The sequence below is a fragment of the Triticum dicoccoides genome, chromosome 3B, assembly GCF_002162155.2.
Source record: "Triticum dicoccoides isolate Atlit2015 ecotype Zavitan chromosome 3B, WEW_v2.0, whole genome shotgun sequence".
Taxonomy (NCBI): Eukaryota; Viridiplantae; Streptophyta; class Magnoliopsida; order Poales; family Poaceae; genus Triticum; species Triticum dicoccoides.
This window is the reverse complement of record NC_041385.1, coordinates 566,118,942-566,135,310: the sequence shown is the minus strand read 5'-3', so window position 1 is coordinate 566,135,310 and position 16,369 is coordinate 566,118,942. Positions and strand designations below refer to the sequence as shown.

The following is a 16,369-nucleotide window of genomic DNA, read 5'->3' as shown; positions in this document are numbered from 1 at the left end:
TTACTGTTAGATATAGAGGAGCTAGCTGCTACTTTGTTTTCTTTTGATATTGTTCATGTAAGGAGACATGCAAACATTCCAGCCCACCTATGTGCTAAGAAAGCTTGCACACTGAGGCAACGGAGTGTTGGATGGACTCCCCCCGGGTTCCTGGTCACTAGCCTTATGGCTGACAGGACTGGTGCCTCATCATATGAATAAAGCTCTTCATTATCCCGCAAAAAAGAAAAAGAAAATATATACTTATATTAGAAGACGCCATAATTCATTAGGAGTACCAGGATTACTTAGTTTCTCCTTTGAATTCTGAGCCCCATATACGGTTGTGGTTATATACGCTTTCTAGTCGAATGTTAACAAGATGACCGCGTGGCCTAATGGATAAGGCGCTCGCCTCCGGAGCGGGAGATTCTGGGTTCGAGTCCCAGCGTGGTCGATTTTTTGCAACATTCCAATTTTATTATTATAGGCTGCGCATGCACGAAATGCACGAAATGCAGTCCCAGCGTGGTCGATTTTTTGCAACATTCCAATTTTATTATTATAGGCTGCGCATGCACGAAATGCAGTACAGAAGTTTTTTTTTTCTTTAATCTAAAAAAACTGCGCATGCACGAAATGCAGTCCCAGCGTGGTCGATTTTTTGCAACATTCCAATTTTATTATTATAGGCTGCGCATGCACGAAATGCAGTACAGAAGTTTTTTTTTTCTTTAATCTAAAAAAACTCGGGATCAATCTCTTTCTTTTTCTAAAAAGGATTGGGCCAAGAAATTGACATGATACAATGATGAGGCTTGACAAGTCGATTTTTTACAACATTCCAATTTTATTATTATAGGCTGGGCATACACGAAATGCAGTACAGAAGTTTTTTTTTCTTTAATCTAAAAAAACTCGGGATCAATCTCTTTCTTTTTCTAAAAAGGATTGGGCCAAGAAATTGACATGATACAATAATGAGGCTTGACAAGTCGAGCTACGGCAGGAATCTAGGTGGCAACTGAGTTATCAATTTTGCAATTTACGAATTCTTTTGTCAAGGGTCAAAACGTAGGCAGAAAATGCATCAAGTTACTAATTCTTCTGTCGAGGGTCAAAACATAGGCAGAAAATGCGTCAAGTCAGTGCCCAATAGTTGAGATGAGAATCATAGAGTATGAAATGGACAGGGGCGCTAGAAGCTTATTTCATTATGTTATGATGAAACTTCATCTCTGGCATTACAAAACCAGCGTTTGTACTAGGACTGCTATAATCGAATTTGAAAAGGCGCTGAAGCTAAACTTGCATTCATACATCAGAAGGGACAAGTTGACCCGTGCTGGGTTAAAAACTCTTGGATTTTGCTGCTGTACATCTATCTCTACGGTCAACAAGTTCCAATAAGTACTCGGAAGGTGATACCATAAAATTCCGAATCACCTCCAAGAAAAAAAACCGTTCACACAAACATACACTGTAACTCTGCTATTACGCGGATCAAGTACCTCACCCCCAAAAAAAATCAGATTTGTTGACCAGCGTCAAATTTGATGTGCCTACATCCGGTGGTGGCTTGAGGCCGATGCAGCGCCTTCAGATCAGGGCATACCACAGACCCTCTCTGCGACATTGAAGATATTCCATGTTGAGTTAAACCAGGTCAAATTTGAAGTACCTCCTTCGATGATCCCAGACATGCAACTTCTTTCAAATTTGGCTTGTTGACAAATCTTTCTAGTGATCCTTTCATATTCAGATTTCTCCCGAAAGAATTATGCATGAAGAAGCACAATCCTAGCTTGTGGTTCTGCATTTGAATCTCACACCTGCCTCAAAAGGTCTGTAGAGAAGTCAAGTTCAGCCTCCTCAAAGAGAATAAAACATTCTCCCCCATATGCTCTTTAGGAGAAAGATTAATCATAATGGCGTCATGTGAGATCATGAGTGCCCCTGCGCTGAACAACCCAAAATATCAATGGGATGCTTTCTTAGTCCACCGGAGCAGATAGCCTGAATGCTGGAATACCCACCGACTCAGCTAAAAAAGGAACGCGCAAAAGATTGATTCTCCTTGCTTAACTGACCAAACCATTCGGAAATCTGACTCGCTTGCAGAACACATGGACCTGATAATGGTCCAGTCTGGCTAGAAACTATTTTATCAAATGTCAATGGAAAGAGACTGAGCAGCGCACCAATGGCAGAGAACTGAACAGGTATGCTCCTTGATCTTGTAAAACTCGTCCCTATTAGCACTGCTAACTTGTTCCTCAGCTCAACTACTGCTTCTGTCTCATAACCAACATCATCAATGAAAAACCTGCAAAATAGTAATCAAGCAATTGTAAAATGTCAATGAAAAATGAAAACAGCTCGAGAAGGTAACGTGTACCAGCACTAAATCTATTAACAGAAGTTGAAACAGTATTTATGCAATAAACATGCACAAAAGGCATATTTCAAAATAAAAAGAAGAGGGGGAAAGAGACTATCACCCTTAAAAGGCCTAAAGATAAAGAACATGCCTAGTTGTAAAACTAGAGAGAACATAGAAAGCTAAGAGATCATTTCACCACTAATAGACTCATTTAAAGAACATATAATCATGGCAGAGTATCAGTCATATCAAAAGAGCTGGTCTAGCTTGGAGAATGAAGACCGTAAGTCAAGAACAGATTGTACCACCGGTTTCATGCTTAAAAGAATGCGAGAGAAGAAATGCAGGGCCTCCCAGTGTGAAGAATTCTTGTGACAGTGTCTCAACTTAATCATGTGAAAGAAAGTTCCCAAGGATGCCACTGTGACATTAGATTCTAATCTTTACACCCATCACATATATTGGAATAACTGGTAGAGTTTTCTTTAAGAAAAAAAACACCACCTCAACAATCAAGATATATGAGATCTCAATTTCCAAAAAGATGTACCAAATATTTTCCAACATGTTCTGCTGTATACTTAGATTAGCAAACATAAAACTGCATAATACACACGTGATGTCACACAACACATGCACCTGGGGTCTTCTAGTGATGGAAAACTGATCAGTCACCCATCATGAGAGAAGGAGAAGAAACAATTCAATAACCCCCTCCCCCCCAGTGTTCTTTATTTGATGTTTAAGACTTTTGTATAACTCCGCCTATGTTGTCTCAACATAGCCGGTCCCAAGCCCGGGCAAAGGAGGAGGGTTGTGATAGGCTTGGCGAGCCAACGTAAAAACTCAGCCACTCTTATGGAGATGAAACCCAAAAGATTTTCGTTGGGGCGTAACCCTCTCAGCGACGCGCTACATCGGAACCCGGGTGTGGTGGAAAATGGGCAAGGGCAGGGCTGTCACCCCCAAGGTAGCGCGCCGTATCTTGAACCGATACGGTGGCAAGTAAGCGAGGATCAGGTCGTCGCATCCTTAGTGGTGCGCTACATCGGCGCCCGGATGTAGTGGAAAATGGGCAAGGGTCTTCGCATTTGACTCGACGAGTGCGAAGGGTAAGGAAGCTAGCCGAGCCTAGGAGGATTCGCTTAGGTAGCTGGAACGTAGGGTCTCTGACAGGGAAGCTTCGGGAGCTAGTTGATGCAGCGGTGAGGAGAGGTGCTGATATCCTTTGCGTCCAAGAAACCAAATGGAGAGGACAGAAGGCGAAGGAGGTGGAGGATACCGGCTTCAAGCTGTGGTTCACGGGGACGGCTGCAAACAAAAATGGCGTAGGCATCTTGATCAACAAGAGCCTCAAGTATGGAGTGGTAGACGTCAAGAGACGTGGGGACCGGATTATCCTGGTCAAGCTGGTAGTTGAGGACTTGGTTCTCAATGTTATCAGCGCGTATGCCCCGCAAGTAGGCCACAATGAGAACACCAAGAGGGAGTTCTGGGAAGGCCTGGAAGACATGGTTAGGAGTGTACCGATTGGTGAGAAGCTCTTCATAGGAGGAGACCTCAATGGCCACGTGGTGTACATCTAACACAGGTTTTGAAGGGGCGCATGGGGGAGTTGGCTATGGCATCAGGAATCAAGAAGGAGAAGATGTCTTAAGCTTTGCTCTAGCCTACAACATGATTGTAGCTAACACCCTCTTTAGAAAGAGGGAATCACATCTGGTGACTTCGAGTAGTGGCCAACACTCTAGCCAGATTGATTTCATCCTCTCGAGAAGAGAAGATAGGCAGGCGTGCGTGCCTAGACTGTAAGGTGATACCTGGAGAGAGTGTTGTACCCCAGCATAAGCTGGTGGTTGTTGACTTCCGCTTTCGGATTCGTGTCCAGCGGGATAAGCGTGCCAAAGTCCCTAGAACGAAGTAGTGGAAGCTCAAGGGGGAGGTAGCTCAGGCGTTCAAGGAGAGGGTCATTAAGGAGGGCCTTTGGGAGAAAGGAGGGGATGCGGACAATGTGTGGATGAAGATGGCAACTTGCATTCGTAAGGTGGCCTCGGAGGAGTTTGGAGTGTCCAGGGGAAGGAGAAGCGAAGATAAGGATACCTGGTGGTGGAATGATGATGTCCAGAAGGCGATTAAAGAGAAGAAAGATTGCTTCAGACGCCTATATCTGGATAGGAGTGTAGACAACATAGAGAAGTACAAGATGGCGAAGAAGGCCGCAAAGCGAGCTGTTGGTGAAGCAAGGGGTCGGGCATATGAGGACCTCTACCAACGGTTAGGCACGAAGGAAGGCGAAAGGGACATCTATAAGATGGCCAAGATCCGAGAGAGGAAGACGAGGGATATTGGCCAAGTCAAATGCATCAAGGACGAAGCAGGCCAACTCTTGGTGAAGGACGAGGAGATTAAGCATAGATGGCGGGAGTACTTCGACAAGCTGTTCAATAGGGAGAATGAGAGTTCTACCATTGAACTGGACGACTCCTTTGATGAGACCAGCATGCGCTTTGTGCGGCGAATCTAGGAGTCTGAGGTTAAGGAGGCTTTAAAAAGGATGAAAGGAGGCAAGGCGATGGGCCCTGATTGTGTACCCATTGAGGTGTGGAAAGGTCTCGAGGACATAGCAATAGTATGGCTAACCAAGCTTTTCAACCTCATTTTTCGGGCAAACAAGATGCCAGAAAAATGGAGACGGAGTATATTAGTACCAATCTTCAAGAACAAGGGGGATGTTCAGAGTTGTACTAATTACCGTGGAATTAAGCTGACGAGCCATACAATGAAGCTATGGGAGAGTCATTGAGCACCGCTTAAGAAGAATGACAAGCATGACAAAAATCAGTTTGGTTTCATGCCTGGGAGGTCGACCACGGAAGCCATTTTCTTGGTACGACAACTTATGGAGAGATATAGGGAGCAAAAGAAGGACTTGCATATGGTGTTCATTGACTTGGAGAAGGCCTATGATAAGATACCGCGAAATGTCATGTGGTGGGCCTTGGAGAAACACAAAGTCCTAGCAAAGTACATTACCCTCATCAAGGACATGTACGATAGTGTTGTGACAAGTGTTCGAACAAGTGATGTCGACACGGATGACTTCCCGATTAAGATAGGACTGCATCAGGGGTCAGCTTTGAGCCCTTATCTTTTTGCACTGGTGATGGATGAGGTCACAAGGGATATACAAGGAGATATCCCATGGTGTATGCTCTTTGCGGATGATGTGGTGCTAGTTGACGATAGTCGGACGGGGGTAAATAGGAAGTTAGAGTTATGGAGACAAACTTTGGAATCGAAAGGGTTTAGGCTTAGTAGAACTAAAACCGAGTACATGATGTGCGGTTTCAGTACTACTAGGTGTGAGGAGGTTAGACTTGATGGCCAGGTGGTACCTCAGAAGGACACCTTTCGGTATTTGGGGTCAATGCTGCAGGAGGATGGGGGTATTGATGAAGATGTGAGCCATCGAATCAAAGCCGGATGGATGAAGTGGCGCCAAGCTTCTGGCATTCTCTGTGACAAGAGTGCCACAAAAGCTAAAAGACAAGTTCTACAGGACGGCGGTTCGACCCGCAATGTTGTATGGCGCTGAGTGTTGGTCAACTAAAAGGCGACATGTTCAACAGTTAGGTGTGGCGGAGATGCGTATGTTGAGATGGATGTGTGGCCACACAAGGAAGGACTGAGTCCGGAATGATGATATACGAGAGAGTTGGGGTAGCACCTATTGAAGAGAAGCTTGTCCAACATTGTCTGAGATGATTTGGGCATATTCAGCGTAGGCCTCCAGAAGCTCCAGTGCATAGCTTACAGCTAAAGCGTGCGGAGAATGTCAAGAGAGGGCGGGGTAGACCGAATTTGACATGGGAGGAGTCCGTTAAGAGAGACCTGAAGGATTGGAGTATCACCAAAGAGCTAGCTATGGACAGGGGTGCGTGGAAGCTTGCTATCCATGTGCCAGAGCCATGAGTTGGTTGCGAGATCTTATGGGTTTCACCTCTAGCCTACCCCAACTTGTTTGGGACTAAAGGCTTTGTTGTTGTTGTTGTTGTTTAAGACTTTTGTATACTTACTATTTTCCTAAAAGGCACAAGGTAAACCACATATTAAGTTGAGTGTCTTGCTACCATATTAAATTGTTTGTCCCCGAAACATCGTATCTTTAACCTTTGTGGCTAACAGATAAAGAAATTAAATGCAGGAAAGGGTAGACAAATTGAGCTAGGGGAACTACAGGAATAAGTAGGCACATGACTAGTACCTCTTACTAAAATCCCGTAACATCAAATAGAAAGAACACATTTCCTCGTAAAATCATGAAATAAGAGGCAGTACATATTTCACAACTGTGTAAGTGATTTCTAAGCATTCATATTTAAAAGAAGAAGGAAAATGGCACAAACCTTCCAAGCTGGCTGACAAGTACCAAGAGAGCAGCTGAATACTCCTCACATGTGCATGATTCCAAAATCTTCAGAAGACGGACAACAACATTTTTGTATGTCCACTCGCAGCTCTAAAAACAAACATGAATAGTCAGTCTATAATGAAACAGATGATGTGTGCAATTGCATAGCAGATATTCGATTGCTACTAATAATAAGAAGAATAGTTTCAACTTAAGCAAAGTTCATCAAAAGAGCCATGATGCTAGAAACAACGATGTTTAGTTCTTTTGAAATGATTCTGATTTGACATGGGAGTTAAAGGTAAAAACTACTACCTCTGTAACTAAATACAAGACATTTTTGCAACTCAATTTGAACTGCAAAAACATCGTATATTTAGTTATGGAGGTAGTATTAAACTAATACTATCTAACTATGAAATACAAGAGCTGAAAAATTCCCCTGGGACATGAAAATGTGCTGTCTGGCAGTCAATATTGTTCACATGTTAGATAACTCCAAAAAATAAACTATCAAGATAAAGTGAAATCAAGTAAGATGAAGAAGTTGACCATACCATGTAGTTCCCAAACAGCTCAAGCAGAGATATTATCTCAGTGAAATAGCACAGGTCTCTCTCTGCAGGATAATTGGTATCCTCAGTAAAATTTGCTTGCTTGGAGATATTGCAAGATTCACCACAATTGATCTCCAGTCCACTTGATCCTGAATGAGAACTGTGCCTTGTAATAGCTTCATTTGAATTGGCATGATTGTTCCATGACAGAGCACATAAATCTAGCTCATCGAGCAGAGAAGAGATAAAAACATCTATAGACACTGTATCCACATCAAACACACAATGTGTACAGGATGGGAAAGCTGTTGGTCTATTGGACTGAATATAAGATGACACAAGGCACGAGGAAGTGTCTGTGCTCTCGAGAAGCAGGACAACCAACCGTACAGTTGTCATGAGAAGGTTACAGCTCTTCAGAAAGCGCAACTTATCACCACATACGGAACCAAAGACATGGAGAGCCAACATGGTCCAGGAAAGGTTTAATTTGCCCATCTGAAGAACTCTGTATGAAACCTCTAAAACCACATCCAGCCTCTCCACTTTAACACATATTGAAGCCAAAAGGATGCAAGCAGAGATAAACTGATTTACAGTCGCAGGCTTAGTGGATACTTGTATGCCAGTTTCATCATCTAGGTGACAATACTTGATTGCAACAGAATTCCTAACTCCCATTTTATCGCAAACCATAACTTCTTTGTTCACGAGAAAATCCTCAATTAAGGAGACAAGGACATCCAGATGGTTGCTTTTTAGGAGGCCCAATATCGTTTCCATGTAAGGTTTCACTGCAAGGAAAATAATGGAAATTTCAAAATAATGTCCGAAAACGCGATTCAGAAGCTATTCGTACGACATACAATGACTAGCTCGGTACAGCCATAATCTCATGTGGTGTGGCTCAAGTATAAAATAAGTTAACAACAATGAATTAATGAAGACAACCAAGGCATGGAGTAGTTTCTTATAGAAGAAAGCTAAATCACTTCGACAGAAGAAAAATACTCACAAACTGAACTTGACAAATAACCTACATGTACTTCAGAAGAAAACTCTACTTGCCACATCACAATCTAAGCTTGATGAATAATTTCAGATACTGCCATCAAGGAATTTCAGTTAACGCGTGAGAATATAAAATGTTATTGGTAGAAGTAGAAGTAACATTGTGTAACTTTATGAGAAATGATAGTCAAATAGCAGCAATGTCTAAAAGGCTACCAATGGTATATAAAACTGTAGCATTAAAGAAGTTTCTACCTGGTGGAACAGCATCAAAATCAAAAATACAGATTTGGATGGAATTCCATTTTTGTGGTACTTTAGTTGATTTTACTCTTAACTGGTTCTAAACCCTCCCACCCGATAAAGGAACCAAATGTTTGCACAAAGTTCTTGCGCAGCATAAACCACATCAAAGTTGCAAACCCAGTTATTTATTATTTGTTTGCACATAAGGGGGAAAGGGAAATAATAAAGTGATGAAAAAACTGAAATATCGAAAGCCTACCCGTCATTATACCAGTCATGGAAAAGGCCGACGAAGCAAGGTATTGATCAACAGGTTCTGTTGTTAATTTACGAACATCCCACAACAAAAGGGAAAAAATGAGGGGAACCCTCTCTCTGCATAAGAAAACAGAAGTGTTACTTATTTTGCAATATGAATGCTCATGGCAGTAATAGAAGAGCATGTAACTGCTAAAATGAATAGAAAAACAGTCAGCTCAATGCAAGCAGACTTACTCTGGAAGCAGCAGTGATTCGGTTGATACTCTTTCTAGTAATGGACCATCAACATAAATATCCTCAGACAGTTTACCAGCTTCAGAAGACAGGGCATCCCAATAGCGAAGTATCTTTATTAGGCTGCTTCTTTTCAAACTAGAAACGCCAAAAAAGTCAATAGTGTTGTTTCCAGCTCCATGACAACAACCAATCACACTATTTGTGGTCAAACTGACTGGCCCAGCTACTCGTGATTTACTTGTTCCAACATTACTTTGCAGTTCAGGATCTGATGATGCATCAAACATTTGATTTAGCCTGCTTTTATTAGGTGCCGAATGCAAACTGGCATTTGCATGGTCTCTGCAGCTACTTTCTGAGAACTGTGGTCCCATGGTATTCTCCAAATCCACAGCGACGGAAACTAAGGAATTTGAGGCCACATTCCCACGTGAAACATTGACCGATCTGGCTGTAACTGACACATCAACCAATTTGGTGTTGTAAGGATCATTATCTACTGTATTAGATTTATTGTTTGCACACAGCTCCGTAACACTGCCACTGTATTCAGTTCTACTATAGGATGATTGAAACTTAGCATTCTGAGATAATTTCTGAACTTCCGACAAACTGCCATCAGACCTTGACGCAGAACAATCTCTATCATATTGAATATCATTGCCATCAACCAAATGCGGAGACATAGGCCTTCTAGTTATAGTGGGTAGAACAATGGGCACATCTGGTGAAAGAGGTCTCTTCATTGCCTTTCTGTACTTCTCCTCATCAGCATCATTGTCCAAATTGAGCAACTTCAAGCAGTCCCCTTCAATCAATTTCTCAAAAGAGAGCAATGAAGCAAATTTACTGCCTCCGCAAGCATTTGCTGCTCCAGGAGACAATACTTTAGCACAGCCACTCAAGGATTTATCAACGGCCGCATGACATTTCCTGCTACGATTTTGCGAGCCCTCTTTGTTTATACATGGGATGATGATATTTTGTTGCTGCGGACATGAACGATCATCACCGAATGCCAAATAATTATTTGCAGCGGCATCGTGGGGAAGTGATTCTACAGAATTTTTTGTCCTTTTTCTCTTCCTACCACCATTAGGCATTTGATCTGCAACTTCTGTACCACCAGGCAGTAATGACTTCAATGCCTTCCGTCGAGATGAATGACCAGAAATCTCCAGCAGCGCTCTATCTTGTTTCCTTGTACTGCAGTCTTTAGGGGGTAACTCTGAACCTGTGGAGTTCTGGTTCTTTCTGGTACCTGTTGATGAGACAAATAGGCTTTCCTTACCCTGGGAGCCCATGAACTTTTTATCAGATATGGATGTGGGACGTGAAGATCTGTGGTGATTTTTGGACTCCGTTCTGAGAGCACTACCAATAGGAGGCTCTAATTCAGAACTAGTACCTGAGATTGGTCTTGTGCAGCTTTCTCTAGGCAACTGATATGAAGTGTATTCTCTTGGGGCAGAAGTAAAAGGAATAATCCCAGCTTGTAACCCGAAATATGGGGCAGCAACTGGATTACGAGGACGAAGAGTACGTTCCAAGTCATGTACCTCCGGTTGACGCTTCAGCTGCCAAGATGATCAATGATAAGGTTAGTTCATATAAAAGTAGGTGCAAGAGAAAATTCTTAGCGAATGTGAGAACTTAAAAGTATAGGTGCATACTAATAAAATTCAGCAGCTGATCAACAGAATATTAGTGCCATCTACATGTAAAAACACTAGCAAGTGCACACCATTTTGTCTAAATATACCAATTGCACCTCTAGTAACATAAAAAATGACCTCCACTTTAGTCTTTATATCAAAATGTGCTTTGGACTTACGTTTGCAAACTACGACTCAGATATTAAATTGTTTTAGTTTAAATATGCTTTGGACTTACATTTGCAAACTACGACTCAGATATTAAATTGTTTTAGTTTAAATGTGCTTTGGACTTACATTTGCAAACTACGACTCAGATATTCAATAGTGTAAACAGAAATTGATTCAAACAATTTACATTTAAGTATCAAACTGGCACAAAATGATAACAATATTCAATATATCTATTGTTAAAACTATCATAAAATAAGTTTTTTTTAGTAACATGTTAATATAGAATGGGAAAAGTTAGAACTGGTAGATCGAGCATCTAAAATGATATCGAATTCGAGAATAGAGGAGCTAACATTTTCTTGCCGTACTACAAACCCCTTCACTGTTAACTTTCCTCGATTCTTCGATGTGAACACATGAAGATTGACAAAAGCAACTGTGATGTCTCCATTTGAAAACAGAATGCAGGTCCTTTTAGCATTGGAACAGTAAAAAAAATCTAAGTTTGACCATCTCTAATGATGAAAAACTACTAGCACCTAAATGATGTTACTAGATTTATCGTTAAGTCTACTTTTACAGTCTGAGCAGACTAACAGAAAAAATTCCAACATGTTGACAATTTCCGTATGAAGAAATTCTCTGTTTGCAGTAGTGAGCTATTGTACATTGAATTTGAAATTATACATTACCATGATACCTTTGAGCATCAAATTCTACATAACTACCTTCCTTCATAGAGCTCATGATACTGATAAGTAGCTATCAGGATACATACCTTTTTCATTGCATGAATACCTTCAACACCACCAGCAAGATGGTCATCAAGCATGTTAAACCGATTCAGCGGCTTCATCCAGTCCTGTTTTAGGAGCTCAATCTCTTTTCTTATCAATGATTTCTCTAACTTTGATTCATTTTTAACATGCTTTAGTTGATCTTTCTTCCGCTTCAGCTTCTCTTTGAGAAGTTTTATGTTAGCACTTTCAGTAGCTACACCAATATGTTGTATTCCATGTTTGCCAAGAGAAACCATATCCCTAGTGGCACTCAAATCATCAGACTTCCTCTGTAAACATTCACTACGTTTTCTCTCCTCTTCCAACTTCTGTAACAGGTGGTCTGCACGGTTTTTCTCAGACATAGCATTCTTTCTTTGAGCCTCAATGCTAACTTGCAAGCTTTCATTCAGTTTCTTCTGTTCCTGTAACTGTGCAAGCAAATGGTTAGAATGGCTCTTCTCTTCCATTGCCTTTTTCCTCTCAACTTCAATTAGTTTTTTGTTCTTCTCTGCTAACATTTTTTCAGAATCAGCACATTTCTTTTCTCTGGCAGCCTTCTGCTTCTCCGCTTCGGCCTTTTTATGTGCCTCCCCTGTTTTCTGAATCTGAGCAGACAACTGCGCCCTGGTTTCATTTACTTCAGTCCTCAATTTTTCACATGATGCCTTCAAATCATTGGCTATTTTTCTTTCTGTATCAGCAAGCCTTTTGTACTCTTCATACTTATGTGTTTCAGACTTCAATAATTTTTGCGCTTCTAAAGCCTTGCTCTTTGCTTCTTCGACCTTTTTCTTCTCAGAATCACTTTTCAACTTTTCTTCTCCTAAAACCTGTTTGAGCCTTCTATTTTCTTCCTCCAACTCAGAGATGCGTAAGAGCTCATCACTGTTTTTGCCAAAATTTTGTTTTTGATGCAGGGCCAAGTTCTCAGCCTTCAGTTCAATTACCTCTTTCTCTAATATATCTCTGGCATCAGACTCGGTTTCCCTAGCTGCTTCTGCTGAATCAGCTCGGAGACGCTCCTCCTTGCACACTGACCATCCAGAAAGCAGGAAGAACAACCTATTAGTGCATGATGTGCATACCGAAAGGTTCGCAGATGAAGTGGTAAAGCCATGTAGAAACAAGAACGCCTTGTGGATTGACCATAGAAATCTTAAGTACTTGAATTTCTAGCTACATGCAACATGGACAAGGTCTATATTACAGATGAAATAGTGGATGTTGAGAGTATAAGAAAGCATCAGGAGAAACAAACATACTTTGAAAGGCTCATCTTCTTTGGGATAGACACCTTCTGTTAAATTCCTGGTAGCATGCTACTAGCATGCCATTAGATTAGAATTTAGAGCATTAGATACTTCCGAACAACAATCTTTTAATACACGAAGGCTTTTGTTTTCTCTAGATGAAGAAGAGGATTTTATTATAAGGTCAATTAGTGGCTTAACATATACTCCCTCCGTCCGAAAATATTTGTCATCAAAATGGATAAAAAGGGATGTATCTAGAACTAATATACATCTAGATACATCCCCTTTTATTCATTTTGATGACAAGTATTTCCGGACGGAGGTAGTACTAGCAAGCTAAAGTGTGACAACCCAAAATTTAGTCTTTGTTCTTGTTCATCTTGCAAAGTGAGCGTTCTAACACGCTCCAGCTAGCTAGAATCATAATGCGGAAGGAATCAACCAGATCAACACAGCATGAACGAGTTGGAGAACTCCGTACCTTCGGCCAGAGCTGATTTCTCATTCCGCACCTTGTCAATCTCGCTGTTCAGGAGCTTCACCGCCTCCCGCAGCACCGCCCGGCCCTTCTCAATTTGCTGGTACTTCTTCCATAGCTACGGAACCAGAGAAACAAAAAAAGGGGATCCATCAAGAAAGCGAACAGACCGAAAAGAGAACGCGTCGCAAAGAGTCGAGGAGAAGGGGGTCCGGTTACCTTGGCGCAGCAGGGATTGGGGCCGCCGGCGGCACCGGCGGTGGCAGCGAGGGGCGGGGTTTCCTGCGAGGAGTCGTTCTCCGCCGTCTCCGCCGCCATTCCGGCGTGATTTGTGGGGAGGTGGGGTTTAGGGTTTGTGCGGCGCGCCGAGGGATTCCGCCTTCCAATACCCAGAGAAGGCCGGCGATGGGAATCGGAATCCGGAACGGGAACCGACTGCCTCGTGAGCGGCACGTGCGGGACCGACAAGAGACGAGGCGGTGGGCCTTCCCTTTTTTTCTAAACTAGAGAGGGAATTCCTTTTTAGGCCTTTTGGTTCAATGGATTCAAAAGAAAATTGGAGGATTTAAAGTTGTTTGTTTCTTAGGATTATATAATTCGTATGATTTTTCTTCTTAAGATTCATTTGTACTAGGTTTAATAGAAATTTTTACATCCACTCAAACCTTATGTGAAGAATCTTAGGTTTCTCTTGCGCACAATCAAACACCCATATTAATCCTATAATATCGAAGAAGACATGCCATTCAGTTTATGTGTTTTATCTATTGCTACGTTCTACAAATCCTGCAACTCAGATAGGCCTTTAAGAGCATCTATAGCAGAGCCGCTATAATCTCAGCCCGTAAAAACCGTTTGTGCCTCCTCGTATAATGGATTTGTAGCACCGTGCGGCGTCGAGCAGAATAGATGCCGAATTGCGGTACAGGTTTGCCGCATCTATTCCGCCCAATGCCATGCGGTACAGATAAACAATGGCGGTAAAATAAACCAGTGCTCCAAAATGCTTTCAAAAGTAGCATTCTTGGACCATCATTTTTTTTGGCATGGCTTCCATGATGAAACTTTGCAAGCAACTGGAATATTTGTCAATGTTTGTCACAAAATAAATTCAGAATTTTTGGAAAAAATCAATCTTTCTCAAATTTGTAATAATACTTTCCTAGTTTCGTAATACTTGAATATTAATTATTATTAATAAAAAAATTGGAATTCATCAGGTTTGCCTATGATGTGTGACATACACGTGCGATTGTGATTTGTCTGAAAAGGTGCTAATTAAGAAGGGAGAAATTCGTTATTCATGTGTTGCATGCGCACTTAGTAGATTAGTGGAGATGGAGATTGATCACCAAAAATAAAATAAAAGGCAAACAAGCAAAGAAATTGTACTCTTTTTTTTTTGCTATATATTAGTTAAAAAAAAAACACGCTGTACACGTTCATTGTGCGCCAATGGGCTGGGCCTATTGGGCCTGCCTAGTAGTTTGTTGGTTCCCTCACCCTCAAAAAAGAAAAAGAAATAAAAAAGAAAACGAACACGAGAACGACCCGGTGACAGCGTTGTAGCCGGAAAACCCTTGGCCTTCCGTGTTACAAAGGCTTGCGGGAGGATCGATCAACTCCAACAGACCCGGCGGCAAGCATAGAACTAGCGAGATCTGCGAATTGCATAATCGATGGCAGCGGCTCTTGGATTTGCTGCGAGAAGGATGTGCAGTCGTGCCCTTCAGCGACCACCGCAGCCGTATTTTTCGGCGGTCGCCTAAGTTGCCATCAAGGGGGAACAGCGGGGGCTGTTGCCGAGGGTTAGCCATGGCGGGAGCTCTCTTCGCCGGTTCTCCGCAGAATCTCAAAGTCACTTGAAGAATAGCGAGGTATGCACTCGTTCCTGGCCTTGTGGAATTTGCAAAATCAGATCTAGAGTAGTTTTTTTTTTACATCCGCGTTGGTTTTAACAACACATCATATTTGAAAAGTCCGGATTTGCTGTCTAGGATAGAATCCTTGCATATTAGTCGGCAAAAGTGCCAGAAGACAGCATACCTACGTATGCTCATGAGTCATGTCATGTGTACAGTTCTTTTTTAATCTGATATTTATTCCGTTCTATGTTCTATCTACACCTGATATAATGCCGTTCCACCAATGCGCAAAGCCATATCCTTTGTTGATACCAAGCTTTCTAATCCTGCGTTGTCACTATTTATAATTAACGAGAATGGTCTAAATTTCTTTGCAGCATGGAGCTGTATCCACCGCAAATCCGGTCGGGTCTTCTCCATTAACCAATAATGCACAAACCACGCCCCCTCCACCACTATGGTAATTATGCACTACCTAATTTATATAGTATATTTGCTTGTTGACTGTATATTTGTTCTGAACTTGTTTTTTGTTCTATAGGTCGCCTAGGAACAAAAAGTTTTTACCCCTTGCTGCTGGGTACTTCACTTTTGTGTGTGCAGCAATGTCAGCAGTACTTTACTGGGATACTCGCCCTCTAGTATTGGACACTGAGACGAAGCAGTCTGATTAATGTTCAACCTTCGAAGACCTATGCTTCGGAAAAAGCAGAATAAGTGGAGTTGTTGCGGATGTAAGAACTGTTATTAAAGTATTCCTAGTTGCTGATGTAAGGACTGTTAAAGTGATTCTAGTTGCGGATGTAAGAACTTTGTAAGTGATTCTAGTATCTGACTTGTTGAACAACGGTTATGATGATTCAGTAGTGCTTGAGCTTCGTACCTGTTTTTTTCTTCTGCTTGTGCATGTTGCCACAGCCGAAATTGTTTCTACCGTCTCCTTGCAGCTCTTTTTCTTTTCAGGTTTTACCCCAATTGCCAGGCCCGATAAATTCGGGTTTCATTATTATTATTTTCAACAGATTTGGTCAGTGAAAAAATAAACCGAATTTCACTATTAAAAACTAAAACCTGAGA

General features: G+C 41.7%; 1 protein-coding gene, 1 long non-coding RNA gene and 1 other non-coding gene across 6 annotated transcripts; 2 read left to right on the top strand and 1 right to left on the bottom strand.

Moving 5' to 3' along the window:
- Nucleotides 1–363: 363 nt before the first annotated feature.
- On the top strand, nt 364–436 carry TRNAR-CCG. Its single transcript has one exon. It is a non-coding gene; the product is annotated as a tRNA-Arg (tRNA).
- Nucleotides 437–1,165: 729 nt separating this feature from the next.
- LOC119277119 lies at nt 1,166–13,838 on the bottom strand. 4 transcript variants are annotated; one of them, XM_037558343.1, is made up of 8 exons: nt 13,647–13,838; nt 13,431–13,545; nt 11,693–12,729; nt 9,083–10,662; nt 8,859–8,962; nt 7,331–8,124; nt 6,769–6,881; nt 1,166–2,305 (listed from the first exon to the last, which is right to left on the bottom strand). In XM_037558343.1, the coding sequence occupies exons 1-8, from the start codon at nt 13,743–13,745 to the stop codon at nt 2,020–2,022; spliced, it is 4,128 nt and encodes a 1,375-aa protein (XP_037414240.1). In that variant the 5' UTR covers nt 13,746–13,838; the 3' UTR covers nt 1,166–2,019. The 4 variants fall into 4 exon arrangements, with proteins under 4 accessions (XP_037414240.1, XP_037414239.1, XP_037414241.1 ...); XM_037558342.1 differs by having other exon boundaries at nt 8,847–8,962; nt 13,647–13,837; XM_037558344.1 differs by lacking the exon at nt 13,647–13,838 and adding an exon at nt 12,959–13,015 and having other exon boundaries at nt 8,847–8,962; nt 13,431–13,541.
- Nucleotides 13,839–15,070: 1,232 nt separating this feature from the next.
- Nucleotides 15,071–16,107, top strand: LOC119281559. The gene is made up of 3 exons (XR_005138463.1): nt 15,071–15,304; nt 15,670–15,752; nt 15,834–16,107. It is a non-coding gene; the product is annotated as an uncharacterized LOC119281559 (long non-coding RNA).
- The last annotated feature ends 262 nt before the right edge of the window (nt 16,108–16,369 follow it).

Coding starts and splice junctions, on each gene's coding strand:
- LOC119277119 (XM_037558342.1), bottom strand. CDS start 13,745: ATGGCGGCGGAGACGGCGGAGAACGACTCCTCGCAGGAAACCCCGCCC. Junction 13,546..13,646: donor CCAATCCCTGCTGCGCCAAG/GTAACCGGACCC, acceptor CTGGTTCCGTAG/CTATGGAAGAAGTACCAGCA. Junction 2,306..6,768: donor CTTGTCAGCCAGCTTGGAAG/GTTTGTGCCATT, acceptor ACTATTTTGCAG/GTTTTTCATTGATGATGTTG.